This window comes from Ursus arctos, unplaced genomic scaffold, assembly GCF_023065955.2.
Source record: "Ursus arctos isolate Adak ecotype North America unplaced genomic scaffold, UrsArc2.0 scaffold_7, whole genome shotgun sequence".
NCBI lineage: Eukaryota > Metazoa > Chordata > Mammalia > Carnivora > Ursidae > Ursus > Ursus arctos.
The window spans coordinates 53,126,448-53,145,133 of NW_026623089.1; the positions used below are offsets into that span (position 1 = coordinate 53,126,448).

Here is an 18,686-nt window from a genome sequence, read left to right on the forward strand (position 1 = left end):
CATCACTGCTGAAAGGATTCAATAAGACCACGCAGGTAACCTAACGAGTAAGATGCAAGTACTAAATAATTACTGTTATTATTTTTATTTTTAACCACAACAACCTATTTCTGCCATCCGAGACACAGTACAAATTGCTTGTTCCATGGTTGGCTGGCCTATTCCATCACCTTCTGAAATGCCTCTCCTATGGCTTCGGCCTGTCAAAACCCAACCACTCACTGCCCCCTTTACTATAAAGCTTCCTCGTCCCTGCACCCAGGATGAATTCCTTCCCACTCTGAGCATTAGCACCATCTGCAGCTCCTGCCTTGCACCTGCCTGGGGTGAGCTGGGCATTTACCAGGGTCCCCTTCTCCACTCCTAATGGGGGCTCCTTCAAGGCAGTGACCCACGTACAGAATCCCAAAGTTGTGGTTAAATGCACAAGCTGGGGGTCAGGCAGCAATAAATTCAAGCCCAATCTCCGGCCCATACAAGCTGTGTGAGCCTGTGTGAGTTACTTATCCTCTCTGAGCCTCTGCCCCCTCAGCAGTAAGATGGGGGCTATATGGCCCACTTTCTGGGTTTGTTATAAGGATTCAATGGGCCGTGTGTATGAAGTGCTTCCCTAGACACGGAGTAAGTATGGAATGAAAGATAATTGTTGTTTCCCCGGCTACCTTGAATGTGCACGTCCCTACCCCACCCCCGAGCACGGCCTGGCACAGGTGTCCAGTGCAGGCCATTAACGGCCTGCCCACACGACAGGTGGCACATCATCGTTATCATCAGTGTTATTATGGCAGCATCCAAAACACCCAGCCCACCTCCACCCATGTGTTGAGGGGCAGTCTGTCTATAGCCGGGGCTGCCACAGGCTCCAGATATGCCCAGGGACGGGTCTCATGGGAGTGGCTACAGATCACAAGAACCCCCCAGAAGGGTTCACCCTTTGAGGGCCTATGTTGCCCTGAAGAAAGATGGAGAGGAGACAAGGCCACAGAAGTTTCCAGGCCCTTCCAGGGATTCTGTGATTCACCCTGCTCCCGCTCCTAGAAGGAATAGTAAAATCCCTACTCTGAGGTCACCAGGAACCCAGGGCCCCAGGTTCTTTGGTCCCAATATCTGATCATCTGGATAGATAGTGGGTTACCTCCTTCCCTCCAAAATCTCACACCACCCCCCTTCCAATGCCAACAGCCCCAGGGAGACTCGGGGCTACCTCACTTTCTCTCCTTAAGCACTCTACCCCAGACTGTGGAGCTGTGAGGCCCCTTCAAACCTCAAGTCCCAAGCTCCCAGTTCCCTTCATCCGCAGGCCTGCAGGAGCCACGTGCCTGCCTGGGAAGAGTCCCCTCGAGCCCCTTCTGCTGCTGGGGTGTGGAGTCAGGGCAGGCTTCAGTCTGGAATTCAACAGTAACTCTCTGGAGCCCTTGGGCAAGCTCCCCACCGTGGGCCTCAGTTTCCCCATCTGGAAAGGTGGAGTGTTTGACAATGACAGTGGTCATAGAGTTACCTGGCAGGAGGCCTGAAGCTGTTCATCCCAGGCCTTCTGAGGGTCCTTCAGGTGGGGGGTAAAAGTGAATACGGCTATGACGTCTCCCCACTGTCTACCTCTGACCCTAACTTCACCAACAGATGATTATCTCCCCTTAGAGTTATTGTCTAACACACTGTAAATTTTCTGCATTGTTATTAGCTAGCGGGCTACATGGCCCTGTACGTGGCTGGCAGAAAAGCCCAAACACGCTCAGAGCACACACCCACCTGATATCGGGGACCCTCTCACTGGACTCCCCACATCTACATCCCTGTAGCCCGTAACGCCTGCGACTTTGTCTCCGACCCTTGCCAAGGAACTGCTCTGGGGAACCATGACCTCCTCTCTTCTGTGTCAGTCCTAAGGGACACTTTGGTTAAAAGAAAAACCATTCCCACCCTGTGATTCCTTCATCCTCTCCTGAGACATGATTTCTTCCCTTTACAGAATGGGAGAGGGGCTCAGCGAGGAGGGACAGCCTCCTCTAGGACCTTAGGTACAGAGAATGGTCCCAGGAGAGGCCAAAGCCCCTCCCAGACTCCCCTCCTACCCACCACTCTCCATGTCTGCTCCGGAGCCCCATGCCCGCAGGTCTGGCCCTCCATTCACGCCAGCCCTCCCGCAGCTCGTGCTCCTAGCTCTGTAGGAACTCCCTGCGGGAGCCGTTCCCCACACTTGCCGGCACTCTGCTCCTCTGTCTAGGGAGACGGCTAGCGCGGGGTCAGCCCACCTGCAAATTGCTCTCCGTGGGTCCAGACGGAACAGCTGGGCGCTGATGGAGTTTGCAGGGAAATTCATCAGCGCCGACTGGCCGCCGAGCCAGGCGCTGCCTGGGCCCGAGCCACCCTAATGAATCCCGAGCTCCCGCCTTAATGGCTCCTGACAAGACTAATTTGGTCGCGCAGGTGATTAGCATTATCACCTGAATCGTGGCTCAGGCTGCTTTGGGGGTACTGAGGGGTCTGCTGGGGGGAAGTCGGCTCCGCGTGCAGCGACCTTGGTGACCTATGGCGGGTCCGGGAGCCTAGGGGAGGGGGCTCGATGAGACGTTTGGCATCTACTCGTCCTCCTGCCTCCTTCGCTCATCCCGCTACACTCATTCTGTGTCTGCTGAGGCCCCCTTGGTACCCCGCACTGTGCTGGGCACAGAGCACCGGCAGGCCCGTCTTGCTCAGCGGCAAGATGGAGACAGTGACGCCTCCCCAAGACGCCCCTGAGGTCTACAGGAGGCCAGGTGCTGAGAACCCTTATCAGGGGCCCTGGCAGAAGGCTGGCAGTCAATAAATGCTAGCTAAGAGTACCGCTCTGCATCTTATATGATACATAAATACTAAAATTATAATTAATTGTAATGTCGATATTAATAAAAGTAGTAAGTAAAAACGAACTGCCGATGGGAAGTTACACACAAATAACCGTGAGAGAACTCGCGGGCCCCACAGAGCAGGTGACATCTGAGCTACCCCTAGAAAGATGAGTAGGAAGTCAGCAGGCAGGAAGGGGAAAGAGTACTCCCTGCCGAGGGGCTGGCCTGGGAAAGGCGCAGCGGGGAGACAGAGGGGAGGTGTTGGGGTGCTGAGTGTGTCCCCATGGCTGGAGATCAGGGTGCCTGTGGGAGAGGTGGGTGACAGGCCATGACGAAGCGTTCTCACTCCTTCCGTTAGGCCCTTGGGAGGCTTTTGGCTGGCGGTGTTTAGAATCGGGATAGAAGGAGTGATGTTGGGCCCCAGCCCCCGAGAGACACCAGCCCCTTCCAGGATCTGCGGCATGAAGATCAGGGTCACAGCCAAGGTAGATGGACTGGATGTCCTCACCCCTCACAGAGCTCCTCCGTCAGCCCTGTGCCTCCAGGCCAGGCCTCACGCTGCTGCGTGGCACCCTGAGGGTCCCCGGCAAATATACCCCATGCGGCCCTGACAGGCTGCTGGGATGAGAAAAACACGACCCCAGCACAGGGCGAGCTCCGTCATTCACAAGCACAGTCACGCACGGCGTCTGTGCCATCTGGGGCACGTGCTCTCCTGGGCCCACTTCCTGGGCAGCCATCCCTGTCATCACCCACACCTCGCTTCTGACACCCTTGGGAGGGGAGCGCCTGGCTTGAGACTGCGGGAGGGGGGACGAGCAGGTGCGGAGCCAGCTCCAGCCCCTGCCAGGTGGAACCCCCCCCCCCACGCTCATAGGCTCCAGACTTCACTCCTTCCTCGAGGCGCCCTGAGCCCCAGGCACAAGTTGGGCCCTGGGGACACGGAGACGGTCCAGGCCACCTGGAGGCATTGACAGTGCAACAGGGGAGGCAGAGGAGCAATGGAGCCACAAGGGCCCCGTGACAGGGACTAACGGAAAGGAAAGAAAGCAAAGGAAGCAGCGCTTGAACCCTGTCTGGAGAAACCCAGGAAGGCCGCAGGGAGGCGGCAGCGTCCGAACTGACCAGACTGATCAGCGGAGGTTCCCCATGTTCTAAGTAGCAGGAGCAGCAAATGCAAGGCTGAGGTGGGAAGCCGCCTCTCACGCACACGGAGTCGCACCGGGTGGAGTGAGCAGGGGAGAGGGGAGGAGACGAGGTCTGACAGGGAGCTGGACAGCCATCAGCCTTCATGCTGCTTTCATTCCAAGTGGGATGGGACACTAGAGCACACCGCATGAGGGGCTCTGTCTCGGGTTCATAAGCACCCCTGGACCCCTCGGCTGCGGGGGTGGGGAAAGGCTGTAACAGGACAAGGGGACAGGGGAGACCACGGAGACCATTAAGGAGCTGCTGGGATAATCCAGGCCTGGACTGTGGTGGCGGGAGCCGAAGGGGTGAGAAGTGAGAAGATTCTGGAAATAGTCTGAAGGTGGAGCCAACAGGATTTGCTGAGGAATCGGATGTGAGGTGAAGGGGAAAGGGAAGACGCCAGGACGACCCCAAGTTTCTAGCCTGAGCAACCCGGGGTGGGGGGGGTAGTGTTGCAGGTACGGCTGAGACAGGCAAGGCTGCAGGGGAAGCAGGGTCTGGGGAAAGGGCAGGAGTCCGGCCCGGGTGCCCTGAGGCTGGGAGCCCTTCAGAAACCCAGGTGGAAACGCTGAGCACAGAGGTGGGCACACAAGTCCGGAACGTCTTCTGCGAGGAGGCCCAGGAAGGAGGTAGAAGGCTCCGACTTGTCCTCATGCGGACAGGACCTGAAGCCATGAGTCCCGAGGAGACAGCCATGGGGCTAGAACATGCGGAAGGCACACAGGAGCTGGGCTGTGCCTTCCGGGGGACTGTAGGAATGAGGGAGGGTGCGGGACGCTTGGAGGAGGCAGAGGTGGAACAGCCAGAGAGCCGAGGCCCTGGAAGAGAAGACCAACTGCCGAAAGGCCACAGGTCCAAGAATTAAGGACTGGCTTTAGCCACCTGGAGGCTGTTGGTGACCTTGACATGCGCCATACCGTTGAGCGTTTGGAGTGGATTCCGGAGGTCACCTGGAGACAGCACCCAGGAAGCATCCATCCCTCATCGTAAAGGTGCCATGTGGCCATTCACTGCTGACAGTCAGGGCCAGTGTGGGGGCGAGGCTACCAGCCCAACCAGACATTGAGTCCTCGCTCTGCCCTTGCTCTGCCCCTCCCAGGCCAGCTCGGCTGCCAGAGACAGATAGTTACATCTGCAGCGAGACGCACAGTGACAAGGGGGCCTGAATGTTAATAGGATGGGGGCGGCGGGAGAGGCCGGGCTCCTTAATGACTCCATTTTGCTCCTGTCTTCCCTGGCGGGGAGACGGTCCTCAAAAAGAGCATCAGGCAGAGGGAACTGGAACTGGAGATGGGTGAGGAGATACAGCGACAGAACGTGTAGCCTCCACAAGGGATCTGGGACGGCCGCGCTTTGCCCTCCCACTCCGCTCCCCAGCACGCAGCTGCTGGCTGGAACTGCAGCGGGAGCATAAAGGATGGAAAGGCTCAGAGGGTTTGTGGTGAATCCAAGTCGCAATCTCTAGACCAGGAGAGAACATTCACAGAAACTAGCTACCAACAGAGCCTGCAGCCACCTCTACTCCGATTCTTAAAAAGAATGTGAAGACACATTAGTTAAAACACTTTGTACACTACCTCGAGCACTCAATAAATAGTTATAATAATAACATGCATTATACATATGTAGTATGTCGTATATTATTATTATTAATCTGTAAGGCTCCAGTGATCAGAATTAGGCTCAATGGGTGGGAGTCCCAGGGACAGATTTCAGATTAATATTAGGAAGAATTTCGCATTCCCAGAACTGTTCCACAGCACATGTCTTATAAGATCATGAGCTTCCCATCATCGTGCCTTAAGCAGAAGACAGATAATCAGCCCCAGAGCTGGAAGCTGGTCTGCCCACAGCTCTGACCTCTTGCCACTTTCAGACTGGCTTGGGCTCTGCCTCCAAGCCATTGGTGTTGACCAGCCCACTAGACCCAGCTCCTCTCTGTACTTGTCTGTCCCCACTGCAAAGCTGTGGCTGGCAGGACAGCTTAACCGGGGCCACACACAGGCTCTCCTCTCAGTAACAAAACTTTCCAGGTATGGAATCCAGAGAGGGGACTCTCCCATCCCCAGTTTGCAGGCTGGAACACTGAGGTTCAGAAAGCAAAGGGCAAGTGAGAGCCAAGCCTCCAGGTCAAGTCTCTGGGCCACCCCATTCCACATGGCAAGCAAGGGGCCAGCCCCTTGGACAAGCTGTTTCAACACGACCCTCACCCTGGCCTCTCCTGGTCCGAGGCTTGCACCCTGCCACAACCGTGTGAGTCCACATCAACCTCTGGATGGCCCAGGGCCACAGAGGTGACAGCACACAGGAGAGGTCCGCTGGGCCAGCAGGACTGCCCACGTCAAAGCCCCCTGGGCCCATCTTTCCAGTGCCCTCTCGTTGGTGAGATGGGAGGTAAGGCCCAGGGCGCGGCAGCGCTGTGCCCAGCGCCACACGGGCCAGAGCTTGCTGCCCCACCTGATGCCAAAGGAAGGGAGGAAGCCAGGAGGGTAGGGGCCAGCTCAGCACCAGCCCCTGCCCGGAGAGAGGGACAGAGCTGTCTTCCAGCTCACCGAGCCCTCCCTCATTCCTACAGTCCCCCAGAGCCAAGAATCAATCCCCATTGCGCCAGACGGACGCCCCTGCTGTGACTGCAGAGTGCAGCCTTAATGGGGCCATGTCCTAGGAGTTGCTCCTGGAAGCCGATCGATGCTAGCATTTGCAGAAGACAATCAAGAGCCAGAGCCCAAGGTAGCTAGAGCAGGGCCTGCTGGAGGGCTTACTGGGGGGTGTGTGGGGGGGTCCCAGCCTAGGGCTCATCACTGTCAGCACAGCAATATTCACCCCACCCCACCACCTTCCCCATACCCTAGGCCTCTGAGAACCCCACACTCAGGGCTGGGCAGGGTCACAGATGGGGTGACGGAGCCGGCACCGCTCACCTGACAGCGGCCTTCACCTCTCCCGGCCAGCCTCCCTAGTCCATTAGTGGCCGGCCGCACGTCTGTCTCAATGGCCCACCTGTCCCAAATACATTCCCTCCACCACAAAGCAACGTCTGGGAGGATAGGGTGAGAACAGACTCTTCTAAATAATCAGCTGCAGGAAATAGTGTGTGAAGAAATGGCAGGGGAGCCTTTCGGGTCGCTACTCAAGGGCCACCACCTCCCCAAAACCTCTCCTGCTCCCTCCTGCCTCTGCTCTGTCTCCAGAGGAACACCCCTTCCTCCTTCCATCCTTCACTGGGACTTGATCAGACATCCAGGCCAGCCCCCACCAGCCTGACATTGCCTTCTTTATCCCTCTGTCGAATTCCGTGCTGGGCGCACGGCGGCCAGGCGTGGCACAGAGGGCGGACACCCTCTATATCTGACAAACTGAGGAATGAACCGAGAGCCTCTAACGATGATAAAGGCTGCTAACAGTCATTCATTTACTGAGTCACATATACTAGGCACCAGTTCCCCCTCTGCGCCGGCCCCATGCTAGGCCTGGGTGTGGGGAGAAAGCCCAGATGGATCCAGAAGCCCACAAACATGCCCTGACACAACCCCGAGGGGAGCAAACAGCTCAGCAGCATCCCCAGGAGACTTCCAGGTACCCACTCCACCCCCCACCAGAAGGTAAGCCTATGCAAGAACATTCCAGAGAGGCAGGCAGCCTTCCTCTTGAATGACCCTTTAAATACCAACACCCACAGATCAGCCTTTCAATGCGGCCCCATGTGGGCTGCTAGTCACCAAAAGAGCTGTCACATTCCATAGAGGCCCCCCCATGGGTCCTAGAAATGAAGTGCCACTGGACCTTGGGGACATTCTCCCCAGTAGTCAGAAACACACCTGCTATGCCCTGCACCCACCTGGAAAAAAGCTTCCACCAGGAAGAGTGGAAGGAAAGACTTCTTCAGGGGCTGCTGTCACGACCCCCCTCGGCCCCCACACCAAAGAGCAGGGAGAGTCTGGGGCCTGCTAAGGCACCCCTCTTCAAGCAGAGATTTTCTTTGAAGAATTTTGCATCTCCTCTATCACACATCTACATTTGGTTTTGTACAAATGAGTGTTTAAAACGACCTATGAGATCAATATCAACACCCCTCCCCCTCCACGCCATCCCACTTCATTTCCAAGGACAAGCGATTCTCCAGAAAGATGCACCATGCCAACCCCAGACGTACACTGCTTCTGGTGTGCAGCCCCACCGCAGACCCACAGAGCGGGCGGACCTGAGTTAAAGAAGCCACAGATGGCAGGCACTTTCCCTAAAATGACACCCACAGGAACGGGGACGGAGGAGGGCGTGTGGGTGGAGGCGGGAGGGATCTTTCCAGGCACCACCGTTTGCGTGCGTGCTCCCCGGAACGAGAGTCCTCCCATCAGCACAGCGGCAAGATGGGTTTGTTCCATTCAACCCCCACTTCCTGAGAAGCTGCTGGTCCCCAGAGCCGAGCGAAGGCCGCAGGGCTATGTGTGCACACGTCCAGCCGCAGGTGTAGAAGCCAGGCCGTCAGGAAGGGGGTCATGAGCACAGAGCTGGGTCATGAGGTGACTCCGGCTGGCGTGGAAGGGGATGCTCGTGATCACCTCCTAAGTAGTCCTTTTTTTTTCCCTCGTGACAAAAGCAGGCAGACTCTGGGCAGAAAACTCCGTGATCACAGCAAAGTACAAAAGGCCACAACAAACTCTATGACAGCTGCCATCTTTAAAACTTCACAAGGAAGAGGAAAGAGCCATTTTGTAGAATGAAACTAGTGCAGAAGTGGAAGTTAAGCAAGTTGGGCTCAACGTGGTAAGTCCCTGGACACTTAGAACTTCCCTATGTTGGAAGGAACCTCCCTGGCAAGTACTGAGTGCCCCATCCCCGGGAACAACCAAGGAGAGGTCACACAAACATCATGGAAGAGCCTCCAATAAGGGGAAAGATGGCCTCCATCTCTAAGATCCCCTTCATTTGAGGGAGAGGAGCCCGCCCCACGCTTCCCGGCGTGCCCAGCAGCCCCCGTGCCAACTCACCCACAGGCGTGTCCTCACTGATCAGCAGGTATGTGTCGAAGAAGTGGTTGGTGAAGAAGGGCAGTCGGTTCACCTGGCCTGGAAGTCAGAGGACAAGAGTGTCAGTCAAGTACCCTCATGGCAGCTTCTGGAAGGAGACACAGAGTGGGGGCTGCAGGGGGCACTGAGCCTGCATCCAGTGCCACAGCCACTTTCCCAGGACCTCAGCGAGTCCCCATCCTGCCTCAACGTAAATGGGGAATGATGCCAGTAGGGAGGTCGTGGGGTCAGCGAGGCCACCAGTCCTATGCGGCCCTGGTATCCTGGCCACACGGAGACGTGCTGGAGCATAAAATATACGCAGGATTGCAAAGACTTGCTATGAAAAAAATGGGTGTAAAATATCCCATTAACCTTTTATACTGATGACGTGTGGAGATGAAAATATTGCGCGTCTATTGGGTGAAACGTATTATTAAAATGAGTTTCTTTTCTAATGTGGCTCCTAGAACATTTCGAGTCACACATGCGTCGCATTCCTACTGGGCCTCCTGGCGGCACACGGCGCGTGAGCATGTCGAGGCCCCGGGCTGCATGCCCGAGCAGGGGCACGGCAGTCAGGAAGCCCTCGCACTGGGAGGAGAAGGGGGCTTGTGGGGGATCAGCAGTCACTGGCCCAGGGTCACACAGCAGGTAAGTGGCCCAGCCTTACAGGGCCCCTGGGTGGTTGGCCCCGTACCACTCTGTGATGGCCTTGGGGTGACGTCCGGGTCCGGAAGGAGTTGGGGCCCCTCGTACCACAAGTCCCTCACATGAGGCCTCCCCAAGGCCAGCTTTACCTGTCCCCTGAGCCCCTCCTAATGGTCTTCAGTAATGTGGTATAATAAAAAACCTATTTGGTCTTCGTCCCAGTTCCTGGCACAGAGCTCCAAAACTCCTTAGAAATTCCAAAACGAGAGGAGTGACGTTTGTCCTTTAAAAGGAGCCCCTTTTGAGCACAGCTGGGTTTATGCGAGCGAGGGGACCTAGGGTGGGGCTGGTGGGCAGGAAGACCGACTGGTTAGAAGGTGGCACTTCTAGCCCCACCTGGACCTGCAGGGAGGGGAGGGGGCTGGAGGTTTAAGAGATCTGAGGAGTTTCCAGGAGGTGAACATAGCCCCATGCTGGGAAGGGGGCACCCCTGGAGAGGACAAGGAAGCTCCCCGCTGCCCTCATCCCCACTCTGTCTGGCCGCCCCTGAGTTGTACCCTTTGTTTAATCCAGTAAATGAAAGCCATGTGGCTCCCTGAGTTTTGAGAGTCATTCTAGCCGATCAAACCTGAGGAAGGGGGTGGGTCACAGGAACCCCTGACTTATGGCTTGTAGGTCAGAGGACAGGGGGCCTGGGACTTGTGGCCGGCCTGTGAAGTGGGGGTAGTCTCGTAGGCCTTAAATCTGTATAATCTGACACTAACGCCAGATAGAGTCAGAACTGAATGTAATTAAATTGTTAGACACCCAGTTTGTATCCGGAAAATTGAAGAATTGGTTGTTAGTGTGGGAAGACACCCCAGAAGTAGGCATGTGAGGAGGGCACTTCCCTTTCCGCCCCTGCCAACCAGTGGGTAGCGGGTCTGTCTCACACGGGGCTGACATTGTGCCGTGGTAAGCAGCTCCTGCTGGGTCCTCTGGGGATGTCCTCCATAGGGGCAGGCTGCAGCCCTCCCGTTCCCTGTTTCTGCTGACCCGGGGCTCTCTCAGGGCCTGTGGCTGGCTGGAGAACAGAGGCCAGCTCCCAGGAAGTGAGAAGGCGGGGGCTGAGGGAGGGCACTTCCCCCTCCGGCCTGAGATGGCTCCTAGTTGGGGGGGTGAGCAGAGTGGCATCCTTTCCTCCTTCCCCTAAATCTGCTCAGAGTGATGCCATTTCTGATTCCTCAAACATTCTGGACTCTCTCTCACTTCCTGGCTAGGACTGCTGACCCTTCTGTCTTCACCTGTCCAAGTCCTTTTCATCCTTCGAGTTTCATCTTAGGCACCCCTTCTTCCAGGAAGCCCTCCTTGATCACCATTACTAAAACATGCACTCACACACATTCCTCCACCCTCTCATACCAGGAACCCCTCGCCCCTCGCACCTGTAACAGCCCCAGAAAGCGGCCAGTGGTCAAGGGCCTTGCGTTTGTTTGGGACTGTGCTGTGCTTCTTTCTAGCCACCTGGTCTTCCCATGCCTCAGTTTACTCAGGTGTAAAATAGCAACAATAAGACTGACTTCATGGTTGTCCTGAGGATTAAGTGAGATTACATACATAAAGCGCTTAGGGCCGTGCCCCAGCACACAGCAAGCACGGGATAAATGGTAGCTACTATTAATATTGGTATTAACAACAGTGCCACCCGCTCAGCCAGAGAGGGCTGCTCTGGGTCACTAAGAGGAGCCCTGGGCACTGGTATGGGAAGCAGGCTGAACGCAGGGAGAAGGCTCAGGGAGGCCAGAATACAGCGGTGGGCAGCTGGGGGAGGGAAACCAGCGAGGAAAAAAATCGCCTGCAGCAGCATTATTCATTTTAAAATTCTCTTTTACAGGACCTGCCGATAATCAGCTGCGGAGAGCTCTGCAAGGGTAGCTGGCAGGGCCTCGGGGACATGTGTCCCCTGCCACATACCAAGCAGGGCCTGTGTCCTCAGCACCCGGGGACTGGGAGGGGGCTGGTGGGAGGGGGTGGGGAAAGGGGTACGTGGACAGGTCACTTACTTGTTCTCTTAAAAGCCACTTTCATGGCACAAGGCTCTGTCCTCCTGAGGCAAAATGGCTGCCTCGGGAGCTGTGAGACCTCAGCCAGGCTGGACTGCGAGTGAATGTACAAGGGGCGGGGGCGCAGGGGGCTTCGATGATGGACAGTCCCCGCTTCCCGTGCCCAGGACCCGCTCCTCTGGCCATGCCCCCCCCCACACACCTGTTCCCCCACGAGCCTACGTCCCTGCTCGCTCTGCCCTGGTGGCGTCACCCCACCTGCCCCGGTCTCCCCCGGCCACTCACACCGATTGTTCCCTGCACAGCGGAGAGGAGTCCACCCGCTTTAAACACGGCAGACAGCGCCCAGCATCCCACCGCCGGCCGCCACAGGCCCGAGGGGAGAAGGAAGCAGGGAGGTTCGCAGAGACCACGGGGTTCGAGCTGCCGCTGCTGAATGACAAAGACTCGGGAAGGGCACAGAGGAGCGCAGCGTCCTGGCCCGGGACACCTGATCCCGGGAGGACCGGCGCCAGGCACAATCTGGGGACGCCTGGCCAGGAAGCACTGACTTTATTCAGGGTCGTGGGGGGGGGGGGGATTCCTCTTCGGGCTTGACCAACACGGGGCAGCGGCAGGGCCTTGAACCAGCGGGGCCTGGATCCACGCCTGTCTCCCCGGGTCTCGGAGGGCTGTTGGGACGCTGGAGGCACAGCGGCTCACCCTGAGGTCCATGTCGTGGGGAGCCCCCTGACAGGGGAGGAGCACTGGGCAGAGAGGACAAAGCTAGAGGCCTTAAATGCTCCGCCCGTCGCAGCTGTGTGGCCGCGGGCAAATCTTCTCTCTCTGGCCCCCATTTCCAAGCGTCAGGAGAAACCCTGCGCGGCCCTCCCAGCCTGCCTCCATGCCAGAGGTGTCCTGTGCGCTGTGTCACGGTCACAGTGGCTGCAGTACGGGCCCTGGGCGTCCTGGGGGTCCGAAGCCTGACCTGCTGCCGTCGGGCACGAGAGCTGGTAGCCCCACCGTCAGGCCCCCTCGTGCCTCCTGCCTGGGGACCAAGGGCAGGACCCAGCAGGATGCTCAGGGGCCAGGCCAGACAAGGATGGGGCAGGGCAGGCCTTCACCTCCTGCCTTCCCAACTGGCCCACAGGCGGAGAACACACTGAGCCCAGAGAGCAGGAGGGAAGCAAGCTGCGGCAGAGAGAAGATGACAGGCTGACAAGGGGGGCTGACATCTTCGGGGGTTAATCCGTGAGTCTGGCCATCTCTGACTGCCCGGGATGGGAGGAGGGATCCCCTGGGGCTGTGGGTCAGATGAAAGCAAAGTGGGGAGAGGTAATGTGGGATGGTCTGGGGGACAAGGGGCAGGTGTCGGAAGAGCAGGGTGGGAAGATGGTGTCCTTCAGTCCCTAAGGCAGCCACGGTCTCACCATGCCAAAGCAATAGCACCGGCCATCTCAGACAGGGACCAGAAAGAGGGGACTGTCCTCAGCAATGAGAGAAAGAGCGCCCCTCATACACACAAAGCAGACTAGCCCCCAAGCAGACTGGTTTTGCCACAAAGTTGCTGGTGGTCTCAGGCAACTTGCTTAACTTTTCTGTTTTCTGTGCCCCAGACGGCTTCCGCCGGAGAAGGATACAGCTCATAATCAAAGAGCTAACACGGATTTAGCACCTGATATGTGGCAGGCGCTACTCTGAGGGCTTGATACATGCATTAACCCACCTGATCATCCCACAACTGACGGAGGGGAGTCCGACGGTCCTCCGGACTTCGGAGATAAGAAAGCTGAAGGACAGAGAGGCTGAGACACTGCCCCAGGGAGGCCGCTGGAGAAGTGGGGCAGGAACCCCGGAGTCCTGGCTCCGTGCTACTCCCTTGTGCCCACTTGAGATGCACGAGCTTCTTCCATCCCCAGAGCTCAGGAGGCAACTGTCACCTCTGCTAGGATACAGCTGAGCTCTGGGCACCTGTTTTATTTTCACATCGGTATTTCTTCTTCACAGCGGGGGCGGGGGGGGGGGTGGCGTGTGCGACCAAGGTCATAGAGCCTCTGGGGAGACTGAGGAGAGTGTCCTGACTTCTACCATCCAGCAGAGCCAGGGCGCCAGAGCTGTGTCGGGGGCCCCCACGGAGGCCTCCCCGAATGGGGCTCAGAGGGCAGGTGGGGGAGGGCTACCCTGACAGAAAATCCCGTGGAGGATCAGAGACCCTGACTGAGGCTCGGCCATGCCCTGCTTTGCATGACCTTGGGCCAGCTGCTTCTCTAGATGTCCTTTCCCTGCCAAGTTGGCCAGGAGCTGAGAGAGGGTCTAAGAGCCCCTCCGGCTTTGCCCCGAGAGTCAGTGAGACTCCGTTGTAATCCCGGGATGCCTGGATGGGAGTGAGCTCCCCATCACAGAAGCACTCCCACAGAGATCCTTCCAAACTCAGGGGCCAGGAGAGGGGACCTTCAAGGGACTCTCGGGCAGCCAGCGTGAGGCTGGCTTCCTCCAGAGACTCCCTGGCTCCCTGGAGTTGTCGAAGGAGCTGGCCTCACTCAGGAATGTGTTTGCCCCTGTCACCAGGCACGCCGTGCCCACAGCTCTTCCCTGCGGACACCCTGGCCCCAGGAGACACTGCCAGCTGCAGTCCTGGCCTTGTTCCTTCAGCGCAGCCCAGAGCTGCTTTGCTCCTTGCCACCAGCTGGCCGGGAGCCAAGGGACAGGCACATGCCCAGGTCTTTCCCAGCCTCCTCCAGGGGCACCGGAGCTTACACGCTCCGGCTGCTGCAAGGGCAGGGGAAGGAGGGCTGGTCCTGCCTGCAAGCGGAAAGGGCTCCTCACCGCCACACCTTTGCTCAAGCTGCTCCCTCCTCTGGGATTCCCTTCCTCCTGCTCCCCTGCTCTAAAACTCCTACTCAGGCTTCAAAGCCTAGATGAAAGATTTCCCTCTGGCTGGGTCCCTCCTGTCCCAATGAGTCTTTTCTTCTGATGGGCTTCTCTGGGCCGTGTCCATCCTTTATTACCACGCTGCTCACCTGCACTCCATGTAGTGAATCCTCCCCCCGCTAGGCTCTGGACTCCTCCTTGCTCGCACACCCCAGAGCCGGGCACCGCAGACACACCCGGTGTCACACAGCAGGCGCTCACACGGCAGCCGTGAAACTGAAGAGGACCGTGGCCAGGCCCTGTATCCCACAGGGACAGTTCGCGGCACAGATGCCTCCTGCCCCTAGAGCTCCCCTCCTTCCAAGGCTCCTCCCCTTCCCTCACAGGGAGGCTGGTATTTCCAGCCCTGGAAGTGCAGCAGCAACGGAGGCCCAGAGAGGGAAGTGTGTGCGCGGTCACACACATAGTAAGGCAAGGTCTGCAGGCCCGGAGCCGCCCTCTCCCAACCCCTGCCCCAGAGCACATACCCCGTGTGGCGGGAAGGGCAGAGGGTCGGACTTACCCCGGCATCCAGAGATCAGCACAAACAGGCAGGCCGCGAGGCAGCTGGTGGCAGCGTGGCACCCCATGGCTCCTGGGGACACAAGGAAGGAGAGGGTGACAAGCCTGCTCTCGGAGTCCCTCCCATACTTTCCCACCCCCACAGCTCCAGGGAGAACTGGCCTGGGAAGAGGAAAGGGAATCACCTCACTGAGGGGGTGAGGAGAGCACATGTGGGAAAGAAGAGAGGGTCTGCATCACTGGGTTTCATCCTCGTCCAGGGCTGGGTTGGGCTGGCGGCAGGGGCATGGGGCCGTCTGCCCTCGGGGGGTGGGCTGCACAGGCCCACGAGCAAGCAGCCAGCACAAGAACGCATGACTGAGGCATTCTGGGCTTGGGGGGAGGAGAGGGTTGTTGCCTTGGCAGCCCCAGGAGTGACGGGGCTTGCTTAGTCTGGGGACAGGGATAGGGGATGGGTGCTGAGCGGGACGTCGGGGGTCTAAGAGAGGGCCTGGCAGGCCCAACAGCCCGGATCCCCCAACCTAAGTGCCCAATGGGCGTGTCTTTTGCAACTTTTTATATCCATCGTATTCTCTTAAAACCTTGGGTATGAAAGGAGGCAGCAGGGGACAGTGTCCAAAGAAGCACAGAGAGGGCAAATAACCACACAGGGCTCCACAGCAAGTCTGAAGAAAGCTGAAGCCAAATTCCCAGGGGCTCAGAGCGAAGCTCCAGAGAGATCTGGGGCCCAGCACCCAGAGGCTCAGCGGGTGAGATCCCACCTCCAAGGGTGTGGGGACGGTGGCTGTGCCTCCCACCACAGCAGTGGCCCCATTACAGAAGAGCCACGGTCCTCTGGCTCCTTCTTACCCTCGTAGCAGCTCAGCGGTGGGCTTCCCAGAGACCGGGAGTAACACCAGGAGGGGCCCACGTGTCTCAGCTGGGAACCCCCGCCTCTCTCTAAAATGCCAGCCCTGTTAGTGCAGGGACACAGCCCACACATCGCTGCGTCCCCTCGGGCCCCAGCCAAGGCCTGCACGTCATCCTCTAGTTCAGCAATTTGCTCAGAGACTCCTGGCTCGTGGGTGCCGGGGTCAGAATCCGGACCCAAGTTGACTTACCACCTCCCTCGTGGATGGGCGATCAGGAAAGACACAGGGAGGTGACGGGAACTGAAGGGAAGGGGTTTTTGGAGAGACTTCCACATCTCTGCAAGATCTAGGGGCAAGAGATTCCAAAAGAGCCACAAGCTCAGATCCCATCATTTCCAGACCTGGAGCGGCCTTTGTCAGCCCGGACCCCCGAGTGGCCCATGACATAACCGGGCCGGGGTTCCTGACACATGCAACCAGCGATGGCCCGTGATGCCCTTTCGTTTCCCTTCTAACACTGTACTTAAAAGTCCTGATTACTAGGCATGCAACAGCAATCTGAAGAACAGAACATTCTAAGGTGTACTTAAATAATAAAAGACGACCCCCCCCCATAGATGCCTGTATTTCCACCCCCTTGAGCTTTGGAATGTTAACAGCCCATCACAGGGGTACCAACCGATCTGCTACAGGGGCCAGGCCGGGAATATAAATGAGGGGGACGCCAGGTGGTTGGGGGTGATGGCCACTTAGAAGCCACGGACTCTGTCTAAAAGTGGCAGCCACTGATGTGTTCTAGCCCAGAGGGAACGTGGGCCCCGTGTGGCCAGAACTTCTGATTTTTCTCAATGAAAAACTGGCAATGTGGCTTTTTCTATGAATTCGATTTTTAAATGTTGGCAAATAATTCGATTTTCATGAGCCTACCAGGACGTGTCTGACGGCCCAAGCAGGCCAGTTGGGCTAGGCACGCATCCTACCAGGCCCTGCTCCGCACCGAGGCAGACACGTTCGCATTACACACACGTATGGAGCAGTGCGGCTGTGTTTATCTTTAGAATAATGGAGTCTGCCTCTACACAAAAGAAACTAGCTTTTCTCACATCATGATATTTCACGGATGACCCTCCAGGTCAACACTGCTCCATCGACACTTCTCTTTAGGGGCTAAGTCATCGTTGAGAGAGTGGATGTGGTGTGAGCGACACGAGCGTCCCCTGCGGCTGGGCATCTGGGTGTTCCCAGGGTCCCACCACCACAGGCACCGGCACGATGGCCCGCCCTCTGCACGTAATTGTGTGGGGCCTTCGTTGCTCTTGAACGTGGCTCTCCAGCTGCGGCATTACCGGGTTGATTAAATACAACACCAAGCATGTATGTAAACCTTTATTAGACATCGCCATATTACCTTCTGGAAAGGGGGTGGCAATTCCCACTCCCTCCGGCAGCGTCGGAGAGGGCCTCTGTGCCCACCTGGAAGTGATTCCTCTTTTAAATGGCTGCCAATCGGATGCATGAAAAATGGTATGGCATTGCTGCTTTCATTTGCATTTCCCTAACTACTAGTGAGGTTGAGCACGATGCCTTTTTCTAAATGTTCAAACCACTTTCCATCTGTTATCCTGCGTTAGCCTACCGTATCCTGCGAAGAAGCTAGCCAGCATTGCTGGCATTATCCCTGATTTACAAGTGGAGAAACCGAGGCACAGAGCAATTAAGTGACAACCTGACATCTCCTGGTGAGTGAGTGTTTTTAAAAAAAAAACAACTCCAGCCCTCTGCCTTTCCAAACCAGATGTTACAAGAATCAAACAACATCTGCCGAGAACATCATCCACAAATAGGTGGGGAGCGCAGCCATTCTGTGCTGGGGGCTGCAGGAAGTTTGCCGTGGAAGGAAGGAAGGAAGAAACCGAACACTTACCGGGGGCAACGCCCACAGGCCAGGGATTTTCAGACGTATTATTTTATTCCATCCTCCCAATTGTCTCTATAATGTAGATATTATCGTCCCCATTTCACAGAGGAGGAAATGAAGGCTCGGAGAGGTGCCTCCAGGGTGGGAACTGGCTCCCTCATGCCCTGCTGCCGTCCCCCAGCTCCGACACACCGCCCACCCCGCTTCCTAATGGAGAAAAGGGAAGGCACGGCCCTTCCCTCAGGAGTCCCACACACAACACAATAGACACAGGATGCATGTCTGCAAAGAGGTGCGCACATGTGTGCAACACACACGTACAAAATGCATCTCATTTCCACAACACTGGCTCAGGCTATGACACTGCCAGGCACACTGTCCCCAACCCGTCTCCTGAAATCACACGGCCTCGCTGCCTCTCTTCTGTGGGTCAATGGCAGCCAAACACAGTCCTAACCCTGCAGGGCTGGTGGGGCCGTGGCTGAAGCAGATCGAAGCAGGGGCGATGCTGGCTCCATGCTGACTCTTCATCCTCAGCTTGGGGCAAGGTAGCCTGGACAGTAGGGCGAGGGGGGACACAGGCTCCAAAGGGTGCAGCCGAGCAGCCAGGCAAAGGAGGGTCCATCCCGCTACTGGGTTTCCCCTGAGCTCCCAGTTCTTGCTCTTCCTCCTTCCTTCCCCTTCGGCTATGGGAAGGAAAGCGAGGCCCAGAGAGAGAGGCTAATGGCGGTGGGAAGAGGCCCCTGGGCCCCAACCTCCAGCCCAGGTACCGTAATGGATGCTGCAGG

At 57.4% G+C, this 18,686-nt stretch overlaps 1 protein-coding gene across 1 annotated transcript in view; it reads right to left on the bottom strand.

The window, feature by feature from the left end:
* CDH23 (cadherin related 23) overlaps positions 1-18,686 on the bottom strand; it is a 403,304-nt gene that overhangs the window by 342,848 nt on the left and 41,770 nt on the right. Inside the window, exons 2-3 of the mRNA XM_057308495.1 lie at positions 15,131-15,202; positions 9,008-9,085 (exon numbers count right to left, since the gene is read on the bottom strand). Of these exons, the coding sequence (XP_057164478.1) occupies positions 9,008-9,085; positions 15,131-15,197 (145 nt within the window). The 5' untranslated portion in view covers positions 15,198-15,202. The remainder of the gene's footprint in view (positions 1-9,007; positions 9,086-15,130; positions 15,203-18,686) is intronic.